The following is a 17,240-nucleotide window of genomic DNA, read 5'->3' as shown; positions in this document are numbered from 1 at the left end:
TGCTCATTTGCTCGCTGCAGCTGTCCACGCAGGGAGAAGCCAGCCAGGTGATCGGCCCGTTAACCGAAGGGCAGAGAAGGAATGTGGCCGTCGTCAACTCCCTCTACAAACTGCACCAGTCCGTTCTAAAAGTAAGTGCCCAGGAGATTTCCGTGAAGGGAAAGCTTTAATTGGCGGAGAGCTCCAGACACCTGAACTGAACTGATCCACTTCTCAAATCTTTTCTCCGAACGTTGGAATGGAGCTCGGTCTTTGCGCAGGTAGTCCTCGAGTTACGACCATTTGTTTATCTGCCAAAAAAAATAATGTCCAAGGTGGATTCAGTTACTGTGCTCCCCGAGGCTTCCCAGGAGCGTGAAGCCAACTCCTGGTCCCAACAAAAACCCCTTGTATTTATTGACTGTGAATTCTGCTCATTCACATCCAGCCAAGTCTTTCGAGGGAGGATTTACGGTCACAGAGCTTATCTGGCTTGGAGAGTTGCCAGGCCGATATCTGCAGAACTTGGCAAGGAGCCTCGGAGAGTCACGAACCAATTAAGCGAACTAATGGCCTCCTGCAAACTCCACTCCCCTTTCGCTCGTCTTTTATTTCTTCTGGGAGGGGCCATTCATCATCCCCCTGTGGCCTTACTCCCAATTCGACCCCTGTTCTTTAGCTGTTCCCTTCGTCTGGCAACTCTGTGCATGCGCACACTGGGAACAGGCTCCAGCTGTTCTTCTGCCTCACTGATGTCTGACTCTGAAGGCAGCTGATAACTGTCAGACGGCCCTGGCCCCCTCTCTGCCTCCGACACAGAACCCTCCTCAGAGCCTCCCCCAGACTCCAGGACTGGCCCATCTTCCTCCCCAACCTCCCCACTGTCCGAATCTGCTGCCAGCTCCACTGACGGCTGGCAGGCTACAAATTACAGCCTCAAGACTGGTTTAATAATTACCGTAATAATTGAAGCATCAGGTCTAATACTGACGGATCGCCTGACAACCACAATGACTTACAACTGGATGGTGGTCGTAAGGCGAGGACAACCTGAATTTCACCAGCACTTGACAGAATGAGATACAGTTAATCCTCGACTTACAATCATTTTTTTAGTGACCGCTTAAAGTGACAGCTGCACCGAAAAATGTGACGGAACCATTTTCCCCACGTATGGCTGTTGCACGCAATTAAAAATCAGACGCTTGGCAGTTGACTCATACTTATGACGATTGCAGTGTCCTGGGGTCACGCGATTCCCTTTTGCGACCCCCTCTGCCTAGCAAAGTCCATGGGGAAGCCCGATTCACTTGTCACCCGTGTTCCTAAACTTAACAATCGCAGTCGTCCAATTAAGCTGTGGCAAACAAGGTCCTAAAGTGGTGCCAACCTCGCTTAACAAGGGTCTCGCTTAGCAGGGAAAATTTGGGGCTCAATTGTGGTCATTAAGTTGAGGACTACCTATACAGTATCTCTGCATGGCCTCCTGGAGGAATCGGATTTAGAGGAAGTGAACCAAGCATTTTTTTTTTCTCGTGGGCATAGCTGGTGGCTCATCTGGCCTTTTGTGGCCAGCTGGTAAAATAAAGATTTACTATTTTTGGACCTCAAGGCCCCGTTAACGTTTTTTCCACGTATTTTTTTTTTTTTTAGGTGATCTCCAACCAGAGTGGATTTCCAACCGCTTCGGAGGAAACTGTTCACGCTGCTTTGAAGGTAAGTATCACGGATAAAATCAACGGAGACCGATTGAAATCTTTCTTTGCACAATTCGGGATGTGGTGGCTCAGTGGCTAAGACACTGAGCTTCTCAATCAGAAAGGTTGGCAGTTTGGTGGCTCGAATCCCTTGCGCCGCATAATGGAGTGAGCTCCCGTGACTCGTCCCAGCTTCTGCCAACCTAGCAGTCCGAAAGCACGTAAAAAATGCAAGTAGAAAAATAGGAACCACCTTTGGTGGGAAGGGAACAGCGTTCCGTGCGCCTTCGGCGTTGAGTCATGCCGGCCACATGACCATGGAGACGTCTTCGGATAGCGCTGGCTCTTCGGCTTTGAAACGGAGATGAGCACTGCCCCCTAGAGTCAGGAACGACGAGCACATATGTGCGAGGGGAACTTGTACCTTTTTACTATTCAAAATGGGAGAATGCTTGTTTAGCGTAACTGTAGCTCGAAATTGGGGAAGTGAATGGATCCTTACTGACCTGAATTTTATCCTTGGTTCTGCCATTCTAGACAATCCATGGTTTGATGGGCAACGCCGTGCAACCTTTGCTGGACTCGGTCGGCGACTCCATAGAAGCTATTATTATGACCATGCATCAGGAAGATTTTTCCGGGTAATCGAGTACCTGCTTATCTACAGTTTCTACAAGAAGTAAACCATGTAGGAAAAAAAAATGGAGAATCAGTTGGTTGTGTGACACCCCACCCCCCCAAAAAATAGAAACATTAATCTAGCTGCATTCCAGCCTATTATGGAAGGCAATAGGTGTGATTTTGCTGCGGAAATGCATGCAGAATAATTTAACAGAATAATCAGAGTTGGAAGGGACCTTGGAGGTCTTCTAGTCCAACCCCCTGCTCGAGCCGGAGACGTTATATCATTTCAGACAAATGATTGTCCAATCGCTTCTTAAAAACTTCCAGTGTTGGAGCATTTCACAACTTCCGGTGGCAAGTTGTTCCACTGATTAATTGTTCTAAATGTCAGGAAATTCCTCCTCCGTTCTAAGTTGCTTCTCTCCTTGATTAGTTTCCACCCATTGCTATTTGTCCGGCCCTCGAGTGCTTTGGAGAATAGCTTGGGCTCCCTCTTCTTTGGAGTAGCCCCTGAGATATTGGAACATGCTGTGCTCATTATTTGTCTCTTTAAAAACTAAAACTGTGTTCATTTGCTTGTTTTTGTGTAAGTGTGTGTGTGTGTGTGTGAGTGTGTGAGAATGCGAGTGGTGGGAAACCCCAGAAGGATACTTTGCTCTCTACGAACCCAAGAAGGATACTTTGAAAACCCGGATTGATTTTAATTATTTCATTTGTAGTATTTTTCATAGAATCCTTTGCAGGAAAGCATTGAAATATAGTTTACTTAACTCATAGAATTTAAGTAAACCTTGTTTTTGGTGATGGGGGCCAGTGTTGGAGCATTCACAACTTCCGGTGGCAAGTTGTTCCAATGATTAATTGTTCTAAATGTCAGGAAATTTCTCCTCCGTTCTAATTTGCTTCTCTCCTTGATTAGTTTCCACCCATTGCTTCTTGTTCTGCCCTCAGGTGCTTTGGCTCCCTCTTCTTTGGAGTAGCCCTTGAGATATTGGAACATGCTGTGCTGATTACTTGTCTCTTTAAAAACTAAAACTGTGTTCCTTTTTCTTTTTTGTGTGTGTGTTTGTGTGTGTGAGTGTGTGAGAATGTGAGTGGTGGGAAACCCCAGAAGGATACTTTGCTCTCTACGAAACCCAAGAAGGCTACTTTGAACAACAGGATTGATTTTAATTATTTCATTTGTAGTATTTTTCATAGAATCCTTTGCAGGAAAGCATTGAAATATAGTTTACTTAACTCATAGAATTTAAGTAAACCTTGTTTTTGGTGATGGGGGTTTTCTCGTGTATTTTCTGAATAGCTTTTGCTTCGGATCTTTAGATCTTGCTTAGTGATGTATTTAAAAGATACAGCAGCGCAATAAATCATTCTTACAGCAGCTTGGGGGTGGGGGGGAACTCCCAAAATTCCCCCCCCCCTTACCTCATTCTCTTCTAGCTGGGGTTCCCCCCCACCCACCACCCCGGTCAGGAAAACCACTCTGAAAATATTTCAAGGAATCGTTTTTTTTAAGCCGGATTTTTAAAAAGGTCAAAAGAAACGAATTGTCACTATTTTCCCCCAAATAGTGACAAAGTCGTAAAATCTTCCTTCTGTTGCTAAGTGGCCTATCTGCGAGCTGAAAGGGTTGCAGATTTGCAAAGGCCACAGATCTGACCCCCCCCTTTCCCCGGGCTTTAGAGAAAATTGAACAGGCTGTGCGTAATCCGGGCTGCAGAATTAGAACAATTGTAAGGTTTAGGATTTGGAGCCAAGCTAAACTGTCACTCCGGCCCAGGAAGCGATATGAAAGAATTATCCTAACCGCTGAGCCCTTTAAATTAGGGGGGTGGATTTAGAGTTTTAAGGCTTCTAGCTGACGAAAATGATCTGGAGGTTTTCAGGAAAGAGCTTGGAAATATGGGAAGAAGTGTTTATTCTGCCATCATTCCAGAAACTAAAATTACCGTATTTTTTCAGAGTATAAGACGCTCCGAAGTATAAGACGCGCCTAGCTTTTGGGGAGGAAAACAAGGCGGGGGGAATCTGCCTCCCAGCAATTTGCCTCCTTGCAGCAAACAGCAAACAGTAGAGACAATATACACTGTTTGTGGTGTTACGTTTCACACTATACTTGTACAGATGCTGTTAAAATTGATGTGGCTTTCTGGAAGTATACGTTATTCTCTGCTATTTAAAAGAAGATACAATAGCACTGGGCCTCTTCAGATCAAGCATTGATTTTAAAAAGCTGCTTCATTTTGAACAATAATAAAGGCGTCTTTAAAAAATAAGTCTCATAATTTGAACATTCTATAGGCATTTATAGTTATTGACTTGCCTCCTTGCAGCAAACAGCAAACAGCCTGATTAGCACAAGAGAAAGAAAATCTCCCTCTGCCTCCCAGCAATTTGCCTCCTTGCAGCAAACAGCTTTTGGGAATAATAAAGGGTTGGTTTGAACTGCCAGCTGCCTGTGTTATGCCATGCTCCAGGTCATCAACGTGAACCTTTTCCTCTGTTTCCATTTGTTCGGGTAGATCCCTGCCTCCTTCGGGAAAGCCGGACGTCCCTTGCTCTCTGTACATGAAGGAGCTACAGGGGTTCATCTCCAGGGTGATGAACGACTATTTCAGGCACTTTGAATGCTACGATTTTGTCTACGAGAGGACCGAAGGCATCGCTCAGAGGGCCATTGAGGTCTTCATCCGCAACGCCAGCCTCCTCCGGCCTCTCGGCGAAGGAGGGAAGATGAGGCTGGCGGCCGACTTCGCTCAGGTGAATCCCGCTCGGCTCCCGATCTGCGCTCTTGAGCTCAAAAGACGACTCGTCGGTTTCACGCGGGGCTAGGGGTAGAGTTACACAGGATAACAGAGTCGTAAGGGACCTTGGGAATCTTCTAGTCCAGCCCCCCGCTCAAATGGGAGACCCTATGCCCTTCTGGACCAATGGCTGCATGTCCTTTCAAGTAAACATCATTCTATTCTGAATTCTGTTAGGGGGGTGGGGAAGAACCAGAACCAGATTTGATTAGAGTACTAATAAAAGAGACAGTCCAGTCCCTTCCTCCTTCTCTTCCACTCCACAAAGTCCGCGCCCTCCTAGCGCTAATGATGCTACCTAGTTGGTTAATGAAACATCTACAAGCAAACAGCCACGCTCAGATCATCAAGGATCCCAACAATTCAACCCTGAGCTACAATGTATTCTCTTCTATTGGAATATGTGAGCTCTTATTTATATATGCCATTAAGCAGGAGTGGTATTCACTTACCTTCCCTACCGGTTCACAAATGTGAGCACGCGCCACCTCCGTGCACGCGCTCAACCTTCCGCACATGCGCTTTTGCTGAAAAAAGGGCCTAAATGGGATGCCATAGAGCCAGGGCGGGTGGGCGAGGCCACATGCGATTTCCGCTACCAGTTCGGGCGAACCGTTCTAAATACCACCTCTCCCATTAAGGTTGATAAACAGCATTAACATTCCCTTTTTAACTAAACTGTTATAGAGTAGAGTAGACGAGAAAAGAATATAGAAAACAGAGAACAGAACAGCACAGAACAACAGAACAGAGTAGAGTAGAACAGAACAGAAGACTAGAGTAGACTTGATGAGAAAAGAATATGGAAAGTAGAGAACAGAACAGCACAGAAGAACAGAACAGAACAGAACAGACGACTAGAGTAGACTAGACGAGAAAAGAATATAGAAAATAGAGAACAGCACAGCACAGCACAGAACAACAGAACAGAGTAGAATAGAGTACGACAGAACAAAACATGACTAGCGTAGACTTGATAAGAAAAGAATATGGAAAATAGAGAACAGCACAGAACAACAGAACAGAGTAGAATAGAGTACAACAGAACAAAACATGACTAGCGTAGACTTGATAAGAAAAGAATATGGAAAATAGAGAACAGCACAGAACAACAGAACAGAGTAGAATAGAGTTCAACAGAACAAAACATGACTAGTGTAGACTTGATAAGAAAAGAATATAGAAAATAAAGAACAGCACAGAACAGAGTAGAACAAAACAGAGGACTAGAGTAGAGTAGACTAGACGAGAAAAGAATATAGAAATAAAGAACAGCACAGCACAGCACAGAACAACAGAACAGAGTAGAATAGAGTACAAAACATGACTAGCGTAGACTTGACAAGAAAAGAATATGGAAAATAGAGAACAGCACAGCACAGAACAACAGAACAGAGTCGAACAGAACAGAGGACTAGAGTAGAGTAGACTAGATGAGAAAAGAATATAGTAAATAGAGAACAGAAGAGCACAGCACAAATCAACAGAACAGAACACAATAGAACAAAACAGAATAGAATAGGTTTATTTTCCAAATGTGATTAAACACATATGGAATTTTCTCCAGTGGAAGCTTCAGATGCAAACATGCATTACAAACACAGATTTATACATTTGGGGGTTCTCTTATTGAAATAGTGTGAAGGAAGCAAATTATAACCCACCCACCCACCCCCGATACAAAACAAGATGATTATATTTAAGGACCGAGTAAGCTGAAAAGGGGAGGCAATAACCATTACTTATGCCAACTACACGGCTCAATTTTCACCCTCGGTAGAGTATATATATTGGCCAGACTCAAAAAAGATTTCCAGAGATCAGTGAGATAATTTTAAATGACATTTTCTTGACATTTATATATGCCACGAGGCATCATCTAGGAATTGTTGCACCTTACGACCTAGTCATTACGAGGATCTTTGTCGCTGAATAATAATAATAATAAAAAACCAAAACCAAGGGCACTAAGGTTATAGTAATTGGGAGCATTTTAAGTTGTGTTAGTTGGGGAATAATATTTTGCCCTTTAAATGCCAGGTGGCTCTCTACTATCAAAAGAACGAAATGTGAGCATAACGGAGGCAGAAACAGATGAAGGAAATCTCTATCTTTCTATCTGTCTGTCTGTCTGTCTATCTATCTGTCTATCTCTATCTATCTCTATTTATCTATATCTATTTATCTATCTATCTCTATTTATCTATATCTATCTATATCTATCTATATATCTAACTCTCTATCTATCTAACTCTCTATCTATCTATCTATCTATCTATCTATCTATCTATCTATCTATCTACCTATACCTATACCTATACCTATACCTATACCTATACCTATACCTATACCTATACCTATCTATCTATCTATATCTATCTATATCTATCTATATCTATCTATCTATCTATCTAGCTAGCTAGCTAGCTAGCTATCTCTATCTATCTATATATCTATCTAACTCTCTATCTATCTATCTATCTATCTATCTATCTATCTATCTATCTATCTATACCTATACCTATCTATCTATCTATCTATCTATCTATACCTATACCTATACCTATCTATCTATCTATCTATCTATCTATATCTATCTATATCTATCTAGCTAGCTAGCTATCTATCTATCTCTATCTATCTATATCTATCTATATATCTATCTAACTCTCTATCTATCTATCTATCTATCTATCTATCTATACCTATACCTATACCTATACCTATACCTATCTATCTATCTATACCTATACCTATACCTATACCTATACCTATACCTATACCTATACCTATACCTATCTATCTATCTATATCTATCTATCTAGCTAGCTAGCTATCTATCTATCTATCTATCTCTATCTATCTATATCTATCTATATATCTATCTAACTCTCTATCTATCTATCTATCTATCTATACCTATACCTATACCTATACCTATACCTATACCTATACCTATACCTATACCTATACCTATACCTATACCTATACCTATCTATCTATCTCTATCTATCTATCTATCTATCTATCTATCTATCTATCTATCTATCTATCTATCTATCTATCTATCTATCTATCTCTATCTATCTCTATCTATCTATATATCTATCTAACTCTCTATCTATCTATCTATCTATCTCTATCTATATCTATCTATCTATCTCTACTTATCTATATCTATCTATATCTATCTCTATCTATCATATATATATATATATATATATATATATATATATATATATATATATATATATATATATATATATATATATATATGTTGTATTTTTGCTGATAAATAAAGGGAGACTAGTATAGATCTATTTCAAGCTATTTAGCTCTCATCAGCTAGCCATACCCTTGCTGGGATTCGAACCTGTGCTATATTACATCTTAGGCAGACCTCTTAGCCATTAAGCCACAGGCTCTCCTCCTTATCAGGATGCCTTGATGCTGCCCCTGACTCCCACTCCTCCTCCTCCTCTGATTCGGCTCCTGGAGGGGCCCACGGTTGACAGGCCACAACAGAAGGCTTCCTCGTTACTTTTTTTTTTTAAAGGAGCTTTTAAAAATGACGATATAAAGATGGATACATTGAATTGTTTGTTACAGAGCGGGTCACGCCAACGGATAAGAGCTAAATTTTACGCTCAGTTGTCGGTCGCCAGCTGTTAGAAAAGCTGATGTTAGACGTTATCAAACCCGATTGTGCCGCCGTACACAGTTTTTGCCACACTGCGGGCGATAGACTCATTTTTGTCTGGCAGGAAGAAGGAAGTGTAAAATTGTTCCAAATGGCCTGGGAATTTCAGCAGAAGAGGTGTCAGATATTTAGCGCGGCGCTCTGTGCAAAAGTGTACCCTATAGTAGAAGAGGCATAAGGAACCCGATGGGTTTTAATCCACAAATGCACTTCTTGTTTGGGACATTGTGAAAATTTGCTCCTTGTTGCCGAGTGGATCTTGCTTCTGTTGAACTTTGGAGATACTTTGGAGATTGACGGAAGAAGATCTAGCAAGTTTTCCCTTTGAGATGGATAAAATCTCTCTCCAATTCCCTGCGTGGGAGACCAGTTCTTCTCAATGGCCTAGAAACCAGGAGATCGAGAGTTCTAGTCCCGCCTTAATCATGAAAGCCAACTGGGTGTCTTTGGGCCAATCATCAGGAGACAGGGAGTTGTAGTCCTGCCTTAGCCATGAAAGCCAACCGGGTGACTTTGGGCCGATCACTAGGAGATAGGGAGTTCTAGTTCTATAGAATATAAAATACAGAATATAGAATTGGAATTTAGAATGATTAGAATAGAATAGAAAATATGGAATGGAATAGAATAGAATTTAGAATTTGGAATTATTAGATAGAATAGAAAATATGAAATGGAATGGAATGCAACAGAACAGAATTTAGAATTAGAATTAGAATAGAATAGAAAACATGGAATGCAATAGAACAGAATATAGCGTATAGAATTTAGAATTAGAATTATTAGATGGAATAGAAAATATGGAATGGAATGGAATAGAACAGAATATAGAGTATAGTATTTAGCATTTAGCATTTAGAATTAGAATTATTACAATAGAATAGAAAATATGGAACAGAATTTAGAATTAGAATTATTAGATAGAATAGAAAATATGGAATGGAATAGAACAGAATATAGAATTTAGAATTAGAATTAGAATTATTAGATAGAATAGAAAATGTGGAATGGAATGGAATAGAAAAGAATATAGAGTATAGAATTTAGAATTAGAATTAGAATTATTAGATAGAATAGAAAATATGGAATGGAACAGAATAGAACAGAATTTAGAATTAGAATTATTAGAATAGAATAAAAAATATGGAATGGAACGGAATAGAACAGAATATAGGACAGGACAGAACGAACAGAACAGAATCGAATTCTTTATTGGACAAATTTGATTGGACATGCACAAGGAATAAGCGATAATTCCAAGGTGGCGCAGTGGTTAAATGCAGCACTGCAGGCTACTGCTAGATCAGCAGGTCAGCGGTTCAAATCTCACCGGCTCAGGGTTGACTCAGCCTTCCATCCTTCCGAGGTGGGTAAAATGAGGACCCAGATTGTTGGGGGCAATATGCTGACTCTGTAAACCGCTTAGAGAGGGCTGAAAGGCCTATGAAGCGGTATATAAGTCTACTGCTATAATTCAAGATCATAGCCCTCGTAAAAACACATTCATCGACATAAACCATGTTATAAATGTATAATCTTATCAATGTTATCCATCACAGTAGCAGATGAAAGCCAAACAGTTTCCTCTTGCAGATGGAGTTGGCCGTGGCCCCCCTGTGCAGACGCGTCTCCGACCTGGGAAAATCCTACAAACTCTTGAGATCGTTTAGGTAAGTGATGTTTCAACAGCTGAGGCTGTGATTTAGTTGTTTTCATTAACAGCAGCAACAACAAAAAAATAATCAGTGGCTTCTCACTTTTGGAGGCTTTAATTAAAATCCTCTGGCAGCATCACATGTAAATTAGCAACCAATTATCTTTGATTCCCCCACCCCCCCTTTTGGGGTTTTAATTCAGCTCTGTGACTAAAACCCCGGAGAAATTTTGCCGTGTAAATTGTCAGCTCAATCGTATTTTTTTTCCCGCATTTCTTTTTCTTTTTTAATCTCGCTTCTTGCGATAATGAGCTGCCGCAAGTCCCACAAAGGGCTCCCTCCCTCCCTCCCTCCTCCCTCTTTTTCCCTCTTGGAAGCCGAGAATTTATAACAGGGTGGCAGAGGAGGGCTTCATTAAAATAATACACTGTTATTGCAAACAGTCACCCGCCCGATTTGAAAACAGAGGGCGTGCGAGAAATCCCGCCCAAGTAAATTAGCCAAGGGTGTGTTTTTGCTATTAGTGAAGTGTCGTTAGGGGCAAAACGCAAAACTCTGGAAACCGATGATAAACGGTAGAAGCTTCTAGAAAGGGGGGGGGCTCAAACTCGATTTCGTTGAGCAATAGCAATAGTTAGACTTATATACCGCTTCATAGGGCTTTCAGCCCTCTCTAAGCGGTTTACAGAGTCAGCATATTGCCCCCAACAACAATCCGGGTCCTCATTTCACCCACCTCGGAAGGATGGAAGGCTGAGTCAACCTTGAGCCTGGTGGGATTTGAACAGCCGAACTGCTGTACTGCAGTCAGCTGAAGTAGCCTGCAGTGCTGCATTTAACCACTGTGCCACCTTGAGGGCCGCATTAGGGTTGTGTTTGATCTCGGGAGGTGTGGGCGTGGGCAGGGGTGTGTGGTCAGCTCCATGCCAGTCACGGAGGCCCCGTTTTCAGCCAGGATGGACTCCTGGAGCCCTCTGCCAGCGTAGGCGACCCTCCCGAGCTCTGTTTTTGCTGGCGGAGGCACTGCGGGCCAGATCTAAGCAGCCCACAGGCCAGCACCCCAACCCTTGAGTTTGACACCTCTGACATAGGGTCTCTTACTTGAGCAGGTGGTTGGACTAGAAGACCTCCAAGGTCCCTTCTTACGCAATGAGTCTGTGTGGCATAGTTGTGAAAACTAAACTTAGCTTCTACAGCAATGTTGGCAAACCTTTTCGGCACTGAATGCCGGAAACCAGAAGAACAGCCGCTTGATGCGCATGTGTTCGCCAGGAAGATGATCTTTGGGTTTCCGGCACACACATGCGCACCGGCCACCTGATCTTCTGGTTTCTGGCACGCATGTGCGTGCGAAGACTAGCATGCGCACCAGAAAAGAGAAGATTGTCTTCCCGGCGCCCACATGCGCACCGGGTGACTGCTCTTTCTATTTCTGGCGGCCCTGCGCACGGGATGGCTCGTCTGCCCAGAGAGACAGCTCTGCATGCCCCTTCCGTCACGTGTGCCATAGATTCGCCGTCACGGTTTGACAGAATAGAACCGTGATGGCGAACCTATGGCACTCATGCCACAGGTGGCACATGGAGCCATTTGTTAGGGCACCCGAAGCACTGCCCTGTCAGAAGGCCCGGAGCACAAAAAAACGGCCCTATGGACAAACAGGAAGTTTAGGAATGGACTTCCGGTTTGCTCGTAGGGCCGTTTTTCGCCCTCCGGAGCCTTCAGGCAAACTCCTGAAACCTCCGAAGGGCATCTGGGCGTGGGTGGAGGCTGTTTTCGCCCTCCCCAGGCTCCTACAAAGCCTCTGGAACATGTGGAGGGTAAAAAAATGTGCCAAAAATGTGTGATGGCGGTGTCGTAGGTCACATGCGCATTGAGGGTGTGTGTTGTGGGTATGGCACACCTGGGCACGACCCCCCCTGCGTTCCCACCAATTTTGGCACGGTAGCCAAAAAGGTTCTCCTATCATTGGAATAGAATAACAGAGTTGGAGGTCTTCTAAAATGGGCCCTCTTTGGCCCAGCTCTACGGTAACTCTGGCATCTACTATGATAAGCCTTCTGCTACTCAATCGTTCCAAAGTCTTCATGTTCTGATGTCTTCCCCATCATGCTTCCTCCTGCCCCAGACCAATGCTCTTCCAGACCAGCGAACATATCTCCAACAGCCCAGCGGTGGGAGACATCATTCCGTACAGCACCGTCATCCAGTTCTTATTCACGAGGGCCCCACCCGAACTGAAATCCCCTTTCCAGGTAACGAGACGATGCAAGCCTTTTCGACAAAATGAAGGCTGTCCTCGACTTACGACCACATCCGAGGCCCAAAATGCCTGTTGCTAAGTGAGACATTTGTCAAAGTGAGCTTGACTCACTTCCCCTGGCTGGGGAATTCTGGGAGTTGAAGACCACCCGTCTTCCAGTTCCCAAGACCAAGAAACACAGTTATAAATTGTACTAATATCGCAGGGGTCAGCAACCTTAAGCACTCAAAGAGCCACAAAGGTCCTAACTGGAAGGCCCCCCCCCCGGCAAATTCCGCCCCCCCTGCATTCAATTCTGGAGCCGACCAGAAATCCGGTTCCCCCGCCATAGAGTCTCCTCCTAGTGCAGCGTCCTTTTTCCTCTACCTGTCCTAACCGAAAGCCCTATCAAATTGTAGAGCCAACTGATGACAGGGAGCTGCAGTAGAGGAATGAAAGAGCCACATGCGGCTCCAGGTTGCCGACTCCTGTTACTATCACAATACATCGTATTATTTGATCTCTTCTCAAAAGCTTTTCTCAAAATAGATTCGTGCTTTGGTTACTATAATCATTGGATAGTAATATCCGTCACTTATTTGTGTCAATAAGAGAAGCTTGTTAATTTTTAAAATTATTTTATTTATTAACTATAGAGAGCAGACTGGACGATTGCTCGTTACTCGCGGTGGCTAGATGATCATCCGGCAGAGAAAGAGCGGCTCATTTTAATACGGTCAGGCATATTTTATTTATTTTTGGTTAATTTAGGAATATTTCAGGGTTTCATTTCTGATAACTCTCTTCATCTTTCTGGATAGATCACCTCTCAGCGATCTACCTCACCTAGGAACTCAAGTCTACATTTTAAATCAAACTTGGCTGGAAATACGATTGCTTTCGGGGAGGGATTAATCATAGCTACATAGGTACAGGCAGTCCTTGACTTACAACAGTTCACTTAGTGACAGTACAAAGTTACAACGGCACTTAAAAGAACTTCTTATGACTCTTTTTCACACGTACGACCGTTGCAGCCATCCCCATTCTCATGTGATTTATATTCGGATGCTTGGCAACTGACTCACAGTTATGATGATTGCAATGTCCCGGGGGAGGGGGGGGGGTCACGTGATCCCCTTTTGAGACCTTCTGACAAGCAAAGTCAATGAGGAAGCCAGATTCACTTAACGACCGGGTTACTAACTGAACAACCGCAGCGATTGACTCAACGCACAGAATAAGACGGTTTTTCTCCTGGCGCAGGTCTTCATTTCCTTGTAAAACTTAAAAGGTGCTGGGAAGTTATAAACGGAACGGTTCTCATTCCGTTGGCCCTTTCCAAAGTCAGCGAGGAAACCGGATTCACTTAACAACCCTGTTCTTAACAACTGGAGCGATTCACTTAACCGGGGCAGGAGGTCGTAAAATGGGACAAAACGCACTTAGCAACACAAATGTCAGGCTCAATTGCCTGCACTCACTCACACACACACATAAGAGAGAGACAGGGAGACAGAAACAGAAAGACAGAGAGAGAGAGAAAGACACAGAAAGACAGACAGACAGAGAGACAAACAGACATAGAAACAGACAGAGAGAGAAACAGATAGAGAAAAACAGACAGAGAAACAGAGAAACAAATAGAGAAACAGAGAGAGAAACAGAGACAGAGAGAAACAGAGACAGAGAGAGACAGAGAAAAACAGAGACTGAGAAACAGAGAGACAGAGAAACAAATAGAGAGAGACAAGCAGAGACAAAGAGAGACAGAGACAGAGAAAAACAGACAGAGACAGAGAAACAGAGACAGAGAGAAACAAATAGAGAAACAGAGAGACAGACAGAGAGAGAGACAGAAACAGACAGAGAGAGAAACAGAGACAGAAACAAATAGAGAAACAGAGACAGAGAGAAAGAGAGACAGAAACAGACAAACAGAGACAGAGAGAAAAACAAATAGAGAAACAGAGAAACAGAGACTGAGAAACAGAGAGAGACAGAGAAACAAAGAGAGAGACAAGCAGAGACAAAGGGAGACAGAGAAAAACAGAGAGACGGAAACAGAGACAGAGAGAAACAAATAGAGAAACAGACAGACAGAGAGAAAGGGAAACAGACAGAGAGAGAAACAGAGACAGAGAGAAAAACAAATAGAGAAACAGAGAGACAGAGAGAGAAAAACAGAGGGAGACTGAGAAACAAATAGAGAGACAAGCAGAGACAAAGAGAGACAGAGAAAAACAGAGAGACAGACAGAGAGAAACAAATAGAGAAACAGACAGACAGAGAGAAAGGGAAACAGACAGAGAGAGAGAGACAGAGAAACAAAGAAACAGAGAGACAGAGAGACAGAGACAGAGAAAAACAGACAGACAGAGAAACAGAGACAGAGAGAAACATAGAGAAACAGAGACGGAGAGTCAGAGAAAAACAGATAGTGACAGAGAAACAGATAGACAAAGACACAGAGAGACAGAAACAGACACAGACACAGAGACAAATAGAGGCAGAGACAGAGAGAAACAGAGAGAAAGAGAGAGAGAGAGAGAGAGAGAGAGAGAGAGAGAGAATATCACCCGTTTTGAGGATAAGGTGGGTCAATAAAGCCGCGATCCCTTTGAAAGCCACAGTATTGTTAGTTTTATAATAACGAAAACCAAAGTGTTTAATTCCCGTATATTCTCTCTCTTAATCAGGGGGGCCCTGGAAGCTTATGTTCAATCTGTGAGAAGCAGAGAAGGCAAAGAATTTGCCCCCGTCTACCCCGTCATGGTGCAGCTGCTGCAGAGGGCGCTGACCCCTCTTCAGTAAATGGGGTGTCTGCAAAAGATTGGAAGCCCCGAGCAAGACACACACGGTTTATACTCCTGATTTCCTACGCGTAGCATCTCTCTCAGTCCACAGCCTGTTTCGACTTTGGTCCTCCAATGCAATTCTGCATCTCTCAAGCTTTTTTTTCCCCAAATGGTATTTTTATATTATTTTTTTTGTGTGTTAATTGAAAATCAAATGTTTCTATTTGAAAAGGCTTTATTTCTGCGCTGGTAAAACGAGCTACTCCTAAATTGACGAGGGGGAAAAAAATGCTTGGATTTAATGTTTTCTTTTCAGCAACTTTCGAGTTTAAAAATATCGCACACATATACCGTGTTTCCCTGAAAATACAACATGTCCCGATAATAAGGGCATGCCACATTTTTCTGGTGGGCAAAAATGTAAGACCACCCCCCTGCAAATAAGCCCCCTGGATAACTCAGCACAAACCGGCCAGGCAGAGTGCCGCTCACCAACCTAGCGGTATCTCGAAGGTGCCAAGCCGTGGGAACCGGGGGGGGGGGGAGGCAAAGGTGATCACGTTGCTTGGCGCCTTCGGGATACCGCTAGGTTGGTGAGCAGCGCTGTGCCCAGCTGAAGAGGGGGGTTGCCGGGAAGCTGCTCTCTTGCGAGCAAGCTCCCAAAGAGACGGGCACAGCCTCAGGGGCGAACAGCAGCGCAACACAACCATGCTCATGAGCAGCCACCCGGCAAACCCCCCTTTCCAGCCGGGCACAGCGCCATTCACTGACCTAGGGGTATTGCCAAGCCGCGTGAGCACGTTTGCCGCTACCTGGCTCCCGCGGCTTAGCGCTTTTGAAATGCCAGTGAATGGCGCTATGTACGGCTGGAGAGGGGGTTGCGCGAGCAGCTGTTCCGCTCTTGCTCATGGGCATCGCAGCCTTGCGGTGCCCTGGCCCAGCTCTCCCTGGGCACCTCCGCTGCCACCATCCCAGCATGGCTTTTTTGGCGACTTCCAAACCGAGTCTTCTAGCAGTGGCCGCTCTGGGCATATGCTCTATGGTTGTGGGCCAGCTGCCAGCAGAGCGTACGCCCACAGCAGCCACTGCTGGAAGACTCAATAAACCATCCCCTTATAAGGCCCAAGCCATATTTTGTAGGTTAAAAAAAATAAGACCCTGTCTTATTTTCAGGGAAACACGGTATACAGATGTGTGTGTATAGACACACACAATGTGTGTATACACACACAGTATGTTTATATATGTGTGTATGTATATATTTGCGTGTGTGTGTGTGTGTGTATATAGGCATATCAGGTGCCTTGACAAAAACATCTAATCATTCCCCTGGCTCAGCTGATAAGGGAGGAGAGCTTGTGGCTTAGAGGTTGATAAACACCCCAAGTTCAAATCCCAGTAAGGGTATGGTTAGCTGATGAGAGCTAAATAGCTTGAAATAGATCTATACTAGATGCACATAAAGTATGTGTATGTATATACACACACACACACACACACAATATATATATATATATATATATATTTAAAGTCACAACCCCTGGTATGCCCAAATATGTGCCTGAGAGGCAATAGAGCACAGGTTCGATTCCCAGCATGGGTATGGCTAGCTGATGAGAGCTAAATAGCTCGAAATAGATCTATACTAGTCTCCCTTTATTTATTTATCAGCATAAAATATTATGCTGATAAATAAAAAAAGGAAGACTAGTATAGATCTATTTCAAGCTATTTAGCTCTC

General features: G+C 43.5%; 1 protein-coding gene across 1 annotated transcript in view; it reads left to right on the top strand.

Moving 5' to 3' along the window:
• COG5 (component of oligomeric golgi complex 5) overlaps positions 1–15,873 on the top strand; it is a 136,504-nt gene extending 120,631 nt beyond the window's left edge. Inside the window, exons 15-22 of the mRNA XM_087722326.1 lie at positions 21–131; positions 1,633–1,695; positions 2,214–2,317; positions 4,823–5,060; positions 10,398–10,474; positions 12,588–12,714; positions 13,358–13,437; positions 15,401–15,873. Of these exons, the coding sequence (XP_087578452.1) occupies positions 21–131; positions 1,633–1,695; positions 2,214–2,317; positions 4,823–5,060; positions 10,398–10,474; positions 12,588–12,714; positions 13,358–13,437; positions 15,401–15,515 (915 nt within the window). The 3' untranslated portion in view covers positions 15,516–15,873. The remainder of the gene's footprint in view (positions 1–20; positions 132–1,632; positions 1,696–2,213; positions 2,318–4,822; positions 5,061–10,397; positions 10,475–12,587; positions 12,715–13,357; positions 13,438–15,400) is intronic.
• Positions 15,874–17,240: the final 1,367 nt, after the last annotated feature.

This window comes from Thamnophis sirtalis, unplaced genomic scaffold, assembly GCF_051295495.1.
Source record: "Thamnophis sirtalis isolate CommonGarterSnake01/CBP01778 unplaced genomic scaffold, rThaSir2_p1.2 scaffold_9, whole genome shotgun sequence".
Classification (NCBI taxonomy): Eukaryota; Metazoa; Chordata; class Lepidosauria; order Squamata; family Natricidae; genus Thamnophis; species Thamnophis sirtalis.
Note: the sequence above shows the minus strand (reverse complement) of the source record. Positions and strands in the feature narration are given on the sequence as shown.